The sequence below is a fragment of the Miniopterus schreibersii genome (assembly GCF_964146895.1).
Source record: "Miniopterus schreibersii genome assembly, chromosome: 3".
Lineage (NCBI taxonomy): Eukaryota > Metazoa > Chordata > Mammalia > Chiroptera > Miniopteridae > Miniopterus > Miniopterus schreibersii.
In genome coordinates this window covers 6371125-6385711 of record NC_138103.1, presented here as the reverse complement: position 1 = coordinate 6385711, position 14587 = coordinate 6371125, and the positions used below count along the sequence as shown (strand labels likewise).

The 14587-nt window shown below is 56.0% G+C and overlaps 2 protein-coding genes across 3 annotated transcripts; one reads left to right on the top strand and one right to left on the bottom strand.

Annotated features, from left to right (window-relative positions):
* The first annotated feature begins 5955 nt into the window (after positions 1–5955).
* On the top strand, positions 5956–14304 carry TRIM72 (tripartite motif containing 72). The gene is made up of 7 exons (XM_081133692.1): positions 5956–6242; positions 6510–6905; positions 9162–9257; positions 9342–9572; positions 10035–10057; positions 10982–11100; positions 12002–14304. Exons 2-7 carry the CDS (start codon positions 6516–6518, stop codon positions 12571–12573), a joined length of 1431 nt encoding a protein of 476 aa, XP_080989818.1. The 5' UTR covers positions 5956–6242; positions 6510–6515; the 3' UTR covers positions 12574–14304.
* PYDC1 (pyrin domain containing 1) lies at positions 7239–8383 on the bottom strand. Of its 2 annotated transcripts, none has more exons than XM_081133694.1 (3): positions 8095–8383; positions 7785–7820; positions 7239–7601 (listed from the first exon to the last, which is right to left on the bottom strand). In XM_081133694.1, the coding sequence occupies exons 1-2, from the start codon at positions 8358–8360 to the stop codon at positions 7817–7819; spliced, it is 270 nt and encodes an 89-aa protein (XP_080989820.1). In that variant the 5' UTR covers positions 8361–8383; the 3' UTR covers positions 7239–7601; positions 7785–7816. The 2 variants fall into 2 exon arrangements, with proteins under 2 accessions (XP_080989820.1, XP_080989821.1); XM_081133695.1 differs by having other exon boundaries at positions 7239–7598.
* Positions 14305–14587: the final 283 nt, after the last annotated feature.

The following is a 14587-nucleotide window of genomic DNA, read 5'->3' as shown; positions in this document are numbered from 1 at the left end:
TCCTCACCTTGGGCGGCACTTGTGGCCCATCAGCCAGTGTTCCCTGGTTCATGGCTGTTACTGTTCCTCTTCACTGGTCTTCGTCCTTTCAGATCTCCAGCTCATTTTATGCACTGTGGCCGGATGGCTACATCTTCCTGGCCCACACATGGATCCTGTCCCGTCCCTGCTCAGAAACCTGCTATGACTCTCAGTGCCTCAGATCAAGTCCAGGCTCCTTGGCTTGGCCTTCAGGCCTTTGCCAACCTCCTCAGTGCACCTTCTACCATGTTGGCCTCTGCGCCTCTGCACACGTGGTACTTGCTCTCTGCTCAGCTTTTTTTTCTTTCTGGTCTGCTTGGTGGGTTCCTGCCTGTACTCCAGCATTCATAGAGAGTTGCTTTTTGTCAGAAATAATAAACATTGGAGCCCCTCTTTAGGCTGTGAGCCTTCATGTGCATTATTTCTGAGCCTTACAACAATCCCTTGGGAATAGGGAATAATAGTCCCATTTTATAAATGAGAGGACTGAGGCTCAGAGAGGTTGAAGGACTTGCCCAAGGTCATGTAGCTGAGGGGATCATATAGCTTGTCTGTCTAGCTTCTCATCTGTCCTTGGTCTACTCTTCCCTTGTTGACTCTTCTGTCCTGTCTGTGCACAATGAATTATTGCTTGGCCTTGTCCACAGGATGCCCCTACTATGCCTCTATTGCAGTGTTTATCACAAAGTGTGTTTGGTCACTCTACTTCCCCCACTAGACTGAGCTCCATGAGGCTCCTTTCTGATCCATAGCACCCAGCAAGGCTTTGCACAGATTCTGCCTTGATAAGCCTTTATGCAATGACAAAAGAATCCTAGAATCTAGAATCATAGGAACCTGCTCTTTTTTTTTTTTAAGTATCTTTATTGATTTCAGAGAGAGGAAAGGAGAGGGAAAGAGGGATAGAAACATCAATGAGATAGTCATTGATTGGCTGCCTCCTGCATGCCCCCCGCTGGGGACTGAGCCAGAAAGCTGGGCATGTGCCCTGACTGGGAATTGAACCCAGATCTCCTGGATCATAGGTCGATGCTCAACCACTGAGCCACACTGGCCAGGTGAAACCTGCTCTTTTCACATTTGGTAGAATCTTAGAAGCTTTGAGTGTTTGAGCCATGGAATTTTAAAAATATCCAATTCAACCCCTACACAGAGCAGGGATCCCTTGGCCACATGGCCACTGACTGCATCACTTGAGCCCTTGTTTGAATGGGTGGCCTTGGCTTTAAGTAAAACCAGTATAACACATTTTAACTGAACCTTTGGGGCTGCAGGAAATTGCACCTGAACGTGGGCTTCTCACACCTGGCTTCCTGGGGGTGAGGGAACTGAGGACTTGTGTCATGGTGGTGTGACACTGTGCATATTCCCTTATTCCTGCATATCACCACCCAGGATCCTTCCTTTTGGGCCCAGCCTGCCCCTGGTATCCAATCCCGGTCACATTCCTGCTCACACACATTCATACTGAGACGTGGAAGAACCTGGCTGTGGTTTTCACCTGACATACCTCTGAGCAACTGCTGGCACTTTAGTGTGATGTTGCAGGGATGCAAGGGACAAGGGCCCGGGGACACACAGCTGGTCTCTCCTAGAATTGGAAGCCTCCCTCCTCAGTAGTCTTGGGCTGGGGCTCAGTAGGAACAAGTTATACCTTTTGGTGGGGGCCTGTGCTCTATGAGAACATTGTAGACTCTGAACTCAGAAGGCTTTTGAAGACTACTTTATTCTGAAAACAGGTATTAGGATCTACTAGATGCCCAACCCCATGATAAGTGCTGGTGGAAGATGAATAATAGTAACCACAGCTTTCATTTTTTGAATTTACTATGTTCCAGGCACTGTGCTAAGCACTTGACATTTATAATCTCATTTAATTGTCCCAATAATCCCATGCAGTATGTATATTTATCCCACCTTACAGAGGAGAAAACGGAGGTTTTCAGAAATTACTCTGGAAGCCTACACTGGTAATAGCTGAGAAAACAGATTGAACCCATGCCCATCTGACTCCTAGGCCCAGGTTCCAACCGCCATCTTAGAAGTCCCAATGTCTGTCCTCAAAAGTTGACAAATTGCTTGGAGAGATCATGCATATGGAAATTTCTGCCTCCTCCAGACTGTCCACAAACACCCTCAGGAGGGCAGATATTGCAGTAATAGTGAGGATAACATTCCCTGCCTCCTCTGCAGAATGCTCTAGCACGAAGCACACTCAGAAGGTAGTGGAGTAGTGGGACAAGCAGGAGATACGGGTGTCAGGCCCACTCAGATTTGGTTCCCAGACCCTCAGCCTCTTAGCTGTGTGACTTAGGGAGGTCACAGCCCCTCCCTGGGGTCTGCATCCTGTGTCATTAATGGGCTCACCTCACTGAAAAGGACTGTGAGTTGCCGCGGCCCCCAGGGAAGGTAGAGGTGGAGCCTGCTCATTCCTGGAGACTCCAGGGTGGTTTCACCCTGGGAGGGTGGGGAATAGGAGCCTTGGGCAGCTCTCTGGGAAGCCATGGTAATCACTTCTCCTTTGACCCCTTTCCTGGGGGGAGTCTCAGAGCTCTGAGCTTTGACCCCTGGCAGGAAAGAACCTCCATTCTTACCCAAGGCCCACCCTTGCCCCCTGGACTAGAGCCAGAGCAGTTGGTGGTAAGATGCTTCCTGGGCATGATCCTCCACCCAACACAAGTAACCCTTTGATTGCTGGACCCGGACTGCTCCTCCTGGGGCCAGAAGGACCATAGGCTGCCAGGACATTGGGCAAGTCACTTAATCTTTGGGTCTCAAGGCCTCCCTGTAAGACAGGAATAATGATGAAGTTCTTAGGTTACAAATGAAATTAAGAGATTATAAATGGATTAAGAATTGCGAAGTGCTTGGAACAGGCCTGACGCATAGTAGGCGTCTTTGTCATTATTAAAGTTTCTGAGCCTCAGTTTCTCAATCTGTGAAGTGGGGATGATGTTGTAGGGAAGATTCATTGGAACAATTAGTAATAATAATTGTAATAATATCAATTGCCAACATTTAGTGAACATTTCCCATAGGCCTGGCATTGTTCTACAAGCTTTACACAAATTAGCTTGTTGAATCTTCATGACAATCCAACACCCTGATACTAATCCTAAATAATCCTCATTTTCCAGATGAGAAAGCCATGTGAAGTAACTTGCTCAAGGTCGCACAACAAGGCAAGAGCAGAGTGAAGATTTCCCCTAGCAGTGACAGTCACCGCTCCCTAAGCCCTGTGGTGCCAGCAGGCCACCCTGCTGTTTATTTATATTGTCCAGTTCAGTCCTCGGGACAGCCCTGCAGAGCTGGTCTTGCTATCCCCCTTACCCTTTTATTGTAGCTGAGGATGCCGGAGCCCAGAGAGGTAGGTGATTTTTCAGAGCTCGTGATGTCAGCATTCGGGACCTGCTTCTGCAGTGGTCCTGAATGGGGGGATTTCGGGTTTCTTTTGCATTTATCCAATACAAGGAGCTCTCATGTCCCACTGTACTTACCACTCTGGCTCTTGGGAAGCCCTCCCTTAGGACAAACTAAAACCTGCCCCCTCTGAGCTCTGTGGGCCCCAGCTCTCTCTTAGGGTCAGCGGCACTGTCCTCCCCTCCTCCTCGCCTATACATGATTTCTGGCCCCTTCTTGTCCTCCAACCTGTTGTAGACAATCACTGTCCCATCTAATGGTCACAGGTCAGACCCAGCCCATCTACAGAGAGGGAATGAGTTGACTGTCACCTCCCTGTCCTGGGTTCCCACTCCTATTGACCGAAACCCTCAGCCCCAGCCTGGCAGTGATGAAAACTCCAGGTGAAATCTACTTTCGGGATGTTGGCTTTTCTGAACCAAAGCGAAGTGGCTTATGGTTTCAGAGACCAGCTCCAGATGCACTCTTATCCCCACCTCCCTCCTGTTTGCCAACCCCAGGCCAAGTCTGAGCCATCAAAAATCGCAGAGAGAAAACCAGAGACTTAGAGATACAGTGGGGATATCAAACTTCTCTGGATTTCTCAGGGTTCTGGTAAAAAGCCTTAGCTTCCTGAGACTGCTCACATATCATGAGAATTAAATCTGGAGTCATTTGTACAGTTAATCGCTCCAATCCAAAAACAAAACAAAAAAAAACCTCCACAAAACTCTTATCTCCTTCTGAGAGGCCCAGGTGATTACAGCCTGAACAAAGGTCCTAGGTTAAGCCCCCAAGGTGCCAGGAAGCCTGGAGTAGCTTCCTAAGCGAGCCAGCATGCAACATGCAAGAACTTCAAGCATTCAAGAAGAAATGAGCCCACAGCTTGGAGACAAATCCAGAACTTGGAGATTTGTCATAAAAGCCAAGATGTGCAAGGAGATGTCTGACCCCTGGGGAGGTTTATTTACCTGCCAAAGAGTTAGGGTAAGAAGACCTTTAAGCAGAGGAGGGGACAGCTGCCTCCTCCCCCACCTTTTAAAAATATTAAAAAAAAAAAAGATTTTTTTATTGATTTTTAGAGAGAGGAGAGGAGAGAGAGAAACATTGATGTGAGTGAAACATTGATCAGCTGCCTCCTGCACGCCCCCTACTGGGGATTGAGCTGCAACCTGAGCATGTGCCCCGACGGGGAATCAAACCAGAAACCTTTTGGGGCACCAGACGATGCCCAACCAACTGAGGCACACCAGCCAGGGCACCTCCTTCCCTTTTATAAGCAGGAAGATAATTCCTGTGGCTCACCTGTGGGGTCTGTGGCTACTCTCACAGGATAATGGACTGGCTCTCATGGCATCATCCTCGTGAACTGCTTACTGTGAGGCATTTAATGAGAAGTCTATCTCTGTTCCAGAACACCTTGTGTGCACATTTGGGATAAAATTCATAAATATGAACATTAAAAACCCAAGAGAGAGGCACAGAGAAAGTCCAAGAAGGAGAAGATACTGAGATAGAAACAGAATCTTTGAGAGAGACAGACAGCGGTTGAGGGTAAAGTCTGAGAGGTGTGACCGGGAGGCCAAGAGTTTTTGTGTCGATTTTTGTTGGTTATTTGTTGAGCACCTGCTGTGTGCCACTCACTTTAAGTTGCAGACAAGCAGTGAACAAACTTATATTCTGGTAGGAGGAGACAGGTGAAAAACCAGCAAGTTAAATATATTGCATGTCAGGTGGTGATAAATGTGATGAAGAAAAGGAAAGCAGGGAAGGGGGATGTGAGATTTAAAATCAGGGAGTTACAAAAAACCTCACTGAAAAGGTGACTTAGGCCAAAGATCTGGGTTTGAAAGAGTTGTCCAGACAGAGGGAATGGCAATTGCAAAGGCCAAGGCTGGAGTGAGTGGGGGCTGAGGGGTGAGAGAGGAATGGGGTGGAATTGGGTAGAGCCTTGTAGGCCACAGTGAGGACTTTGGTTTTTATTCTGAATGAAATTTAAACTGAGATTTCAAGGACAAGCATACAGGAAGGCCTGAGGCATCCAGGGCAGAATGGACTTCTGGGCTGCCGGCTCTGGATTCAGCTCATTTATTTATTAAATTGTCACTCTACTATTTATTTTTCAAGCATTTAAGGAGGCCAACTTTGTCCCTGGCCTTGTGCTGAGCTCTGAAGAGACAGAAAAAAGACTCTTCTCTCAGCTCTGGAGGAAGAAAACCTTTCAGTGTAGGGCGAGGTCCTGTCCTTCTGCAGGGGGAGATGACACTGTCAGTGTGACCTGGAGAGCCATAAGCCTGGGAAATAAGGGGGTGACAAACTGGGGAGGGGCCACACTTGGGGAAGGGGAAACTGGAGACTGTGGAAGTGGGGGTGGGAGAGAAAGGGCAGACCAATCTTTTCTCTCTGGTGTGGAGAGGCCCTGTCTCCTGCTAGCTCTGAGCTGTGGCTTCAGACTGGGCAGGGGAGGGGACAGTGGGATGGGCCAGGACAGGTGGCCTTGACATGTGTTGCTTGTTCCCGGACTACTCAGTCTTCACTTTTAGAATGGTTTCCAGAAATGTTGGGAGGCAGAGGCAGGGCAGCTAAATATAGTCCTGGGGCCAGGCTTAGTCTGGGAGGATCCTGCTATTCACTGCTGCCCATCACCTGTGGGGTCCACTGCTAGCTGCCGCCTCCGCGTCCCCCGTTCTTGCTCTGAGCTTGCTGCTTGCCTCTCACCTATCTTCAGACGCAGCTCTGACCCCCTGCCTGCGGCTGGTTAGGCCTGACCTTGACTGAGCCTCCTGGGAATCTCTTTTTGCCCAAGATCTCCAACCAGACCTGTGAGTCCTGTGGATCCTGTGGGCCTGGAGGCTTGGGGACGGGAAGGCAGGGGACTCTGGGGAGGGAGTCAGGGAGGGTCTGGCCTGGGGGCTTTGGAGAACCTGGGGCTAAGACCGGGGAAGGGCAGCGGGCAAGGCTGTCTGCAAGCCGGGCTCGTGTTGAGGACTGGGACCGAGAAAACGTCCCGGATAGGGGGTATTCTGGAGCTGGGGCCGGGCAGCTTCCCGCCCCGCCGAGCCTCCCTGACTGACCTCTCCTGCACCCAGGCCGCCATGTCGGCCGCGCCGGGCCTCCTGCGCCAGGAGCTGTCCTGCCCGCTGTGCTTGCAGCTGTTCGACGGCCCCGTGACAGCCGAGTGCGGCCACAGCTTCTGCCGCGCCTGCCTGAGCCGCGTGGCCGGGGAGCCGGGGCCGGACGGCACGGCGCCCTGCCCCTGCTGTCAGGCGCCCACGCGGCCGCAGGCGCTCAGCACCAACCTGCAGCTGGCGCGCCTGGTGGAGGGGCTGGCCCAGGTGCCGCAGGGCCACTGCGAGGAACACCTGGACCCGCTCAGCATCTACTGCGAGCAGGACCGCGCGCTCGTGTGCGGCGTGTGCGCCTCGCTGGGCTCGCACCGCGGCCACCGCCTGCTGCCCGCCGCCGAAGCCCACGCGCGTCTCAAGGTGTGGGACGCTGGCGGCCTCGGGGGTCGGGTCGTGTGGGGTTGTTGGACGGGCGGGCTTTACCAGGGGTCGCTGCATTGACTTGGGCCCTGGGCTTCAGGGCCCGAGGCGCCTGGAGGTGCGGGGGATGCGGGAGGGGCGGGGCGGCTAGGGAAGGCGGGGCTGTCCCGAGCCGAAGGCGGGCGCTGGGGAGGGGAGCTCCGCCGAGGCGCAGAGGGGGCCCTGGCGGGCTGGCGCGGCGCGAACCTAGATTTTCCGGGCACGCCCGGGCACGCAGCTCTGTGTTGGCATCGAGACTCAAGTCAGGGCTGTTTTACTGGTTGGAGCTGTTAGTCCCGGACGCTTCCAGGGCTCACACATAGTTCTGCGCACCCCGAGGTTTGCGATCCCTATGGGTGTCCAGAAAAGACAAATGGAGAGGCAGGCACGCTTTGCCTCACCCGTGCCACAAGTGTGGCAAATCACGGGAGGGCGTGTGTCTGCACAGGCCCAGGAAGGTCTGTCAGGAAGCATTTATTGGGATGGGTAAGAATCAATGACAGGGGCGGGGGCAGGAGGAGGCGGGGGCTGGAGGCACGGAGCGGTCCTGGGTCCCGCGGCGAACTTCTCACGGCTGGTGGCTGGGGTGGGCTTCTGCGGGTTATCTCTGAGCACAAACATCAGCATGGCACTGCGCTTCTCCTTGGCCCCAGACTCCTTGGGGGGGTAGACCCCAGTCCTCAGGCTGGTATGGAGGCCTGCAGACTCCCCTGGGGGCCAGCCTCCCTTCCCCTCCCCTCCCGCTCCTGCAGTGCACAGGCCAGCCCAGGGCTGGCTGGTGGTCTCCCGGCCCAGGGCAGGAGCCTCCTACTCCCGGGAGCCCTCCCGACCCGGGCTCACCTCTGCTGAGAACTGTGGAACCGCGTCTGTTTTTATCTGCGGAGAGATAAGAGAGGGTGAAACGAGACGGGGCACGGAGTCCAAGGAGCCTGCAGGGGGCAGGCGGGGCCGGGTGCAGTGTGCCCGCGCCCGCCGCAGCTCGCTCCAAGCCGCAGGGAGGGGCTGGCCAGAGGCCTGGAGGAGGGGGACAGGCGGGCTGGGGTGCGACTGGACGCCTGGGCTTTTGGGAGGAAGAGGGGCTGGGTCCAGACCTGACCAGGTGCCAAGACTCAAGGGTAGCTGGACGGGGCCCGGGGGCGCGGGCACTCACGCGAGCCCCTGGAGCCGGGCCGCCTCCTCCTGCATGCCCATGTCGCGCAGCAGGGCCGCGGTGAGCTCGGCGCCGTAGTCCTCGCGGTAGAAGGCCACCAGCTTGTCCGTGAGGTCCACGGCGTCCAGCGTCGCGAGCGCGCCCCGCGGGATGTTCCGAAAACCTTCGCGCAGCTGCGCCGCGCCCAGCTTCAGCTTGAACTTCTTGAGCTCGTCGGCGGCCAGGTTCTCCAGCGCGTCCAGGATGGCGTCCCGCTTCCTCCCCATGGCTCGGGCCAGTCTCCTCTGAACCCCGACGGCCGCGCGAAGCCGCCCGGCCCGCCCCGGCCGCAGCGGGCGTGGCTGTCCGGAGGAACGGGGTGTCCCAGGGCGGAGATTTTTCCAGGGGCTGGCACCGGAAGCCCCACGGGTCAATCCAGGGGCTCCTGGAAGCGGGCACCCAACGACAAACCCTTAGGGGAAGGGGGAGGTCGCCCCCAATTTGGTGCAACCACAGGCGTGGGGAGATGGCTGCTGCCATCCTCCAGAAGGGGAAACTGAGGTTGGAGGCCATGCAGGCAGGACTGGAACCATCTGTCTCCAGGGCCATGCGCCTCCCAGTAAAGAGTGGCTTTGGCAGTAGGTATTAGGAGCTCCCCAACAACTGGTAGCCCACGGTGTGCTGGGAGGCTGATTGGGGTGTTTGCTAACGTTCTGCTTTAAGTGTGGGTGAAGCCCAGGAATCAGACATCCTACACGCACCCCCTGAGGCCTGTGTGTGCCCACTTCATACCCCCGTGGTGGCGGAGACCCAATCACATTGTGTTTGTCACCCTCACCAAGACTGTGCTGGGGCTGGCTGCTGAGGGGTCGGGTCAGGCCAGGGAGAACCTGACCCAAAGAGGCGAGCGCAGGGTCAGGCCTCTAGACGCCGGGACCAGCACTGGCAAGGGCCTGGAGACCTGCAGGTGGGTCTGGGGTAAGGCAAGATGCCAGCTGGGCTGGAGGAGGAGCTGGCCTTGCGGCTGAGTCGTAGGGGGAGGGCTCAGGTGGGGGGCAGCAGCGCCGCTTCCTTCCTCTCGCCCCCAGACTCAGCTCCCGCAGCAGAAGCTGCAGCTGCAGGAGGCCTGCACGCGCAAGGAGAAGAGCGTGGCTGTGCTGGAGCACCAGCTGACCGAGGTGGAGGTGAGGGCTCAGCGTGGCAGGGCCTGGGGGCTGGGCGTCCAGGCTAGGGTCCCCAGCCAAGTGCTTCGCCTGTCTGCCCCACAGGAGACGGTGCGGCAGTTCCGGGGGGCGGTGGGGGAGCAGCTGGGCAAGATGCGGCTGTTCCTGGATGCGCTGGAGGGCTCCTTGGACCGGGAGGCCGAGCGTGTGCAGGGCGAGGCAGGGGCGGCCTTGCGGCGGGAGCTGGGGAGCCTGAACTCCTACCTGGAGCAGCTGCGGCAGATGGAGAAGGTGCTGGAGGAAGTGGCCGAGAAGCCTCAGACTGAGTTCCTCACGGTGAGCATGCGGTGACTTTTCTTCACTGCCCCTCAGCCGGGGTTCAGGTCCCAGATACCTCATCCCCTGGTCAGGCAGGGACCCTGAGGTCCAGAGGGGGCAGGGACAAGCCAGAGTCACACATGGAGGCGGGGCGAGCCCCAGACTGCTGTTACGGTTGTTTGGGTTGGGCACTGCACAAGGGCACTGTATGTGAGTGGCACCCTTCACATAACAGATGTTGCAGGTTTGTGTATTTCTTAGGACAATCTTCTACCACATAGAATTAGTTTCTTGAGGAAGGCGGTGCCTTTTTCTAATTTACACAGATAAAGCGCTAGGGGTGGCCTTGAATTCTGGGTTTCTTTTGGCTTTTCTGATTCTTCCTGGCCCCATATTCAGCATTCTTGGTCGACCCCCTCCTGAGAAGTATCCAGTGTCTTTCCTGCCTGCCTCACCTCCATTTTCTTTCTCTCTTTCCAGAAATACTGCCTGGTGACCAGCAGGTGAGATCTACCTGGCCCTGCCCCTTCCCCCAACCTGCCCTGGTCTTCAGGGACACTGGCTGGCTCACCTGTACTCCCAATATGCCAGCCTACTCCTACCAATTCCTCCGCAATTGCTTTGCACTTTGTTTTGAACATAGAAATGAACCTGACCTGGGTGTTCTCCTCAGGAACCTCCCAGACAGAGGTGGGCAGGGACGTAGGGATCACTGTGTGCTCAGTGCTGCCCGGGGGGGGGGGGGGGAAGCAGGTGGCCAGGGCAGGCTGTGCAGAGTTGGATGCTGGAGGAATGAGCTGGAGTTAGCCAGGCCAAGAGCTGGGGCAAGAGCATTGCAGGCAAAGAGGGAGCACAGGTGACGCTGGTGTGGCAGGTGGGGGCAAACTGAAGAGCTGATGGGCTTGGACCTCGCCCCCACAAAAGACTTAAAAAAATTTGTGGTAAAATGTACATAACATAAAATTGACCACTTAAACCATTTTTTAGTGCACATTTTAGGTCCAGAGTCATTAAGTACATTCATGTTATGCAACCATCACCACCATCCATCTCCAGAACCTTTCATCTTTTTTTTTATACCTCATCTTAGGATATGTTTATTGATTTTAGAGAGAGAAAAAGGGAGAGAGAGAGAGAGAAACACCTTGATGTGAGAGAGAAACATCAATGGGTTGGCTCCCGCACTTGCCTTGAGTGGGGATTGAACCTGCAGCCTTTTGGCGTAGGAGACAAAGCTCCAACCTTTCATCTTTCATCTTTCTGAACTGAAAACTCAGCAGAGGAGTTTTAAGCCAGAGTGTGGTGTGGAGAGATCCTGGAACTCTGCCACAGCCCTGTCCTCTCTTTGGGGTACTGCTTCTTGCCCTCCCCCACGCCTCCTCTGGAAGTCCCTTCATAGACACCTCCCCACACCTTGCCACCCCCAGGCTGCAGAAGATCCTGGGAGAGTCACCACCGCCTGCCCGCCTGGACATCCAGCTGCCGGTCATCTCAGATGACTTCAAATTCCAGGTGTGGCGGAAGATGTTCCGTGCTCTGATGCCAGGTACTGGGAGGGCTCACTCTGGGTTTATGTTGGCAACTGTGGTTGGTGGAAGGCCACAGCCACACACAGAGAGGCCTCCCAATCTCAGCTAAGAGGTCACCAAAGAAGGTGCCTGTTGCCCCTTTATCGCTAGGCTTTCCCTTGCACCCTTGTACTCGCGCTAAGAGAAGGACCTTTGAGGGCCTGGGATTTATAGGTGGGTGACTGACATGGTGAGGTTGCTGCTTACAAGAAGGGTCCTGCTGCTGCTGGCAGCAGGGGCGGCTGGGCCTGGGTTTGAACCCTGTGTGCTCCTTGGCCAGCCTCTGCATCCTTGACAGTGGAGATGACAATCCCTGCTAATTGGGGCCTCAGGGTCTGCGGAGCTGGAACCCTGGGCACTGGCCTTGGCCTGTGGCTGGGTGGCCCAAAGGCTCAGCCTCCTCTCCCCAAGCGCTAGAGTCACTGAGGTGCGTGTTAAAGAGCTCCAGGACATGTACACATGGCGGTGTAGTCCTCGCTGCCTGGCGGGAGGTGGGACTGAGGGACCTCTGCACTAAGGCCCAGAGACTGGGTGAGGACTGACTGAGGCCGCACAGCCCTGAGATGGGGCCTGGCCGAGGACTAGGCGTCCTGACCGTCTCCTCCTTTGTAACCTGGGCCTTAGATAGTGAGTTATATGCCTTGTATCGACTGGATCCACCCACAACCCTGGAAGGAGGCAATTATGGCCTCAGTTCACAGCCGAGCAAGCTGCAGCTCAGAGAGCACAGTGTTTGGCAGAAGCCAGGACGCAGAGCGGGGTTGTCACCTCCCGGGAGGGGCTGGGAGGTTAGAGGACGCGAGGCTGGCCCACGAGTTGGTTGTGGGAAAAGGCCCGCGGGAGGCTAGCCCACTGGGGCCTTACGGGTCTCTCCCGCAGTGGTGGAGCTGACCTTGGACCCGAGCACGGCCCACCCGAGCCTGGTGCTGTCCCCCTGCGGCCGCCGCGCGGAGTGCTCGGAGCAGAAGGCGCCGCCCGCCGGCGAGGACCCGCGCCAGTTCGACAAGGCGGTGGCGGTGGTGGCGCGCCAGCTGCTGTCCGAGGGCGAGCACTACTGGGAGGTGCAGGTGGGCGACAAGCCGCGCTGGGCGCTGGGCGTGATGGCCGCCCAGGCCGGCCGCCGCGGCCGCCTGCACGCCGTGCCCTCGCAGGGCTTCTGGCTGCTCGGGCTGCGGGACGGCAAGGTCCTGGAGGCGCACGTGGAAGCCAAGGAGCCGCGCGCGCTCCGCAACCTGGAGCGGCGGCCGGCGCGCGTGGGCATCTATCTAAGCTTCCGGGACGGCGTCCTGTCCTTCTACGATGCCAGCGACACGGACGCGCTGGAGCTGCTCTTTGCCTTTCACGAGCGCCTGCCCGGGCCCGTGTACCCCTTCTTCGACGTGTGCTGGCACGACAAGGGCAAGAATGCTCAGCCCCTGCTGCTGGTGGCGCCCGAGGGCCAGGAGGCCTGAGCCGCCTGCGGGGTGGAGGAGGGGCGCAGTTTGTGGGGTGGAGGGAGGGAGCCGGGGACTCCAGGAGTTTTGAGAAGTTTGGCAGAATAGGGGGGCTGCCAGTGAGGGGTTGGGGTGGTGGTGGGGAAGAAGGGAGGTCTACAGTCAGGTCATTGAGGAAATCCCAGTTTGGGCACCAGGAGGTGCAAGTGTGCCAGGAAGAACTGAGGTTGAGCGAAGGAGGGAAAAGGGTCAGGAGCCTGGGAAGGAAGAGGGGAAGAGCCGGAGAGCTCTACAGAGAGAGGGGCCCCTGCAGCCTCACGCTCCCCTCCTCCAGGACCTGGAGCAGGGTCGGGGTCACCAAACTAAAACACCTTTCACTTAGCACCCTCCAGTGGGAGCAGATGACACCACCATTCATGTCACCTCCCGCGTGACTCCTTCCCACCAGGCTGAGTGGGAACGGTGGGGGATTGGAAAAAAGCCAAGAGAGACAGAAAGCGGGGTCAGGAGGTGCACCGCATGCTGATGGCATGCAGGCAACCCTAAACAGGCTTTGCAGCTTTATTTTATACAGCACTTGTTTATTTCTAAATCATTCTTGGAATGGCATATCATTGTTCTCATTCTGCCTGGCCGCAGCCACAGGTCCCCCAAGTTGCCCCCAAGCGAGGGCAAACCTGTTTGCTCTCACCTTGGAATGCATTACTCAGAGTTTCCAATTCCAGGAAAATGAGGCTTGGCCTTTGGCCCCACCTCTGGGCCTGTGAGGGCTTTGCCAGCTTACAGCCCACTCCCTCCACGTTCAGAGCACACAGCAGTGCTTGTCAAAGCAGACAGACAGCTTAGTGGCTGAGGGTCCGCTTCTGAAGGTCTGGGTGGGCCCAACACGTGCCTTTCTAACAGCTTCCCAGGTGATGCTGATGATGCGGTCACCCCTGGAGTAGAGCTGCCTCGGGCACCCATCTGTTCAGGCACCTTCCATTACAGTCAGTGATCAGATAGCTATCATCTACCCTGTACAGAAAATCCAAAATACATTCCTGCATTCAACGGCCATGTAAAAACCACCGGAGCCTGTGCTGGGTGCATAAAGCCTCCCCGACTTGTTTCCCTGCTTCTTTGGAATATATTTGCTGAGTGTCTTGGACTTTGAGGAAATACCCCAAGTTGCCAACCAAGAGAAGAGCCTGATCCTCGCCCCGCCCTGGGCCCCGCTGGTTGTGGACGATAAAGCTCCCCAAGCTTACTTGCTGGTTCACACCTTCCTTGGTTTTAGCTCCAAGACCCATTCCTGGGCTTTGGAGTAGCCACTGAGCTGAGAGGCCTTTGGGGATTCAGCAGGTGGCACTGGAAGCTGCTGCTCTGCCTACCCTCCTGGGGCCATTCGCTCTCACAGCTTGGGAGGCTACTGTTGATGTGTGACAGGTCTGGGGACCCCTGGCAGCTGGTGCCAGGGTGGGGATTTCCATGGGTGATGGAACTAAGGGATGGTGCCAAAGGAAGGTTGTGGTCAGGGTAAGAAAGGCCTCAAGATCTGGCTGGGGAGGGGGGCACCCCTGGCTGTGTCTCTCAGAGGAAGGTCTGTTGGGCCCTGGCTCTAGGACATATAAGAGAGAATTAATTTGAGGAGCTCTTCAATGGTAGAAAATAAAGCAATAAAATAGAGGGGTTATTTGGTTGTCAACCCAGCAGCATTAATAAAAACGATCTTATTCTGACTCTTTCCTCATTAAACCTGTGTGAAGAGACAAGACCTGTTGCTCGGCAGTGACCTCCTTATGGGCCTCCCAGCCCTCAGTCTGACCCACCAAATCTTTCTGAAAACACGAATGTGGTCATGCGATTCAGGGGCTCAAACTTTCAGCTGCTCCTTGTTGCTTACAGGAGAAAGCCCGGGCCTTGGCTCGGCCTTTGAGGCGCCCTGCCCTTCTCCAGCCCCATCTGTGCCGCTCCCCTGCATCCCAGATCACCCTGCTCTGCCCTGAGGGCCTCTGCCCTGCTCCACCCTCCGGGACGCACGAAACACCATTTC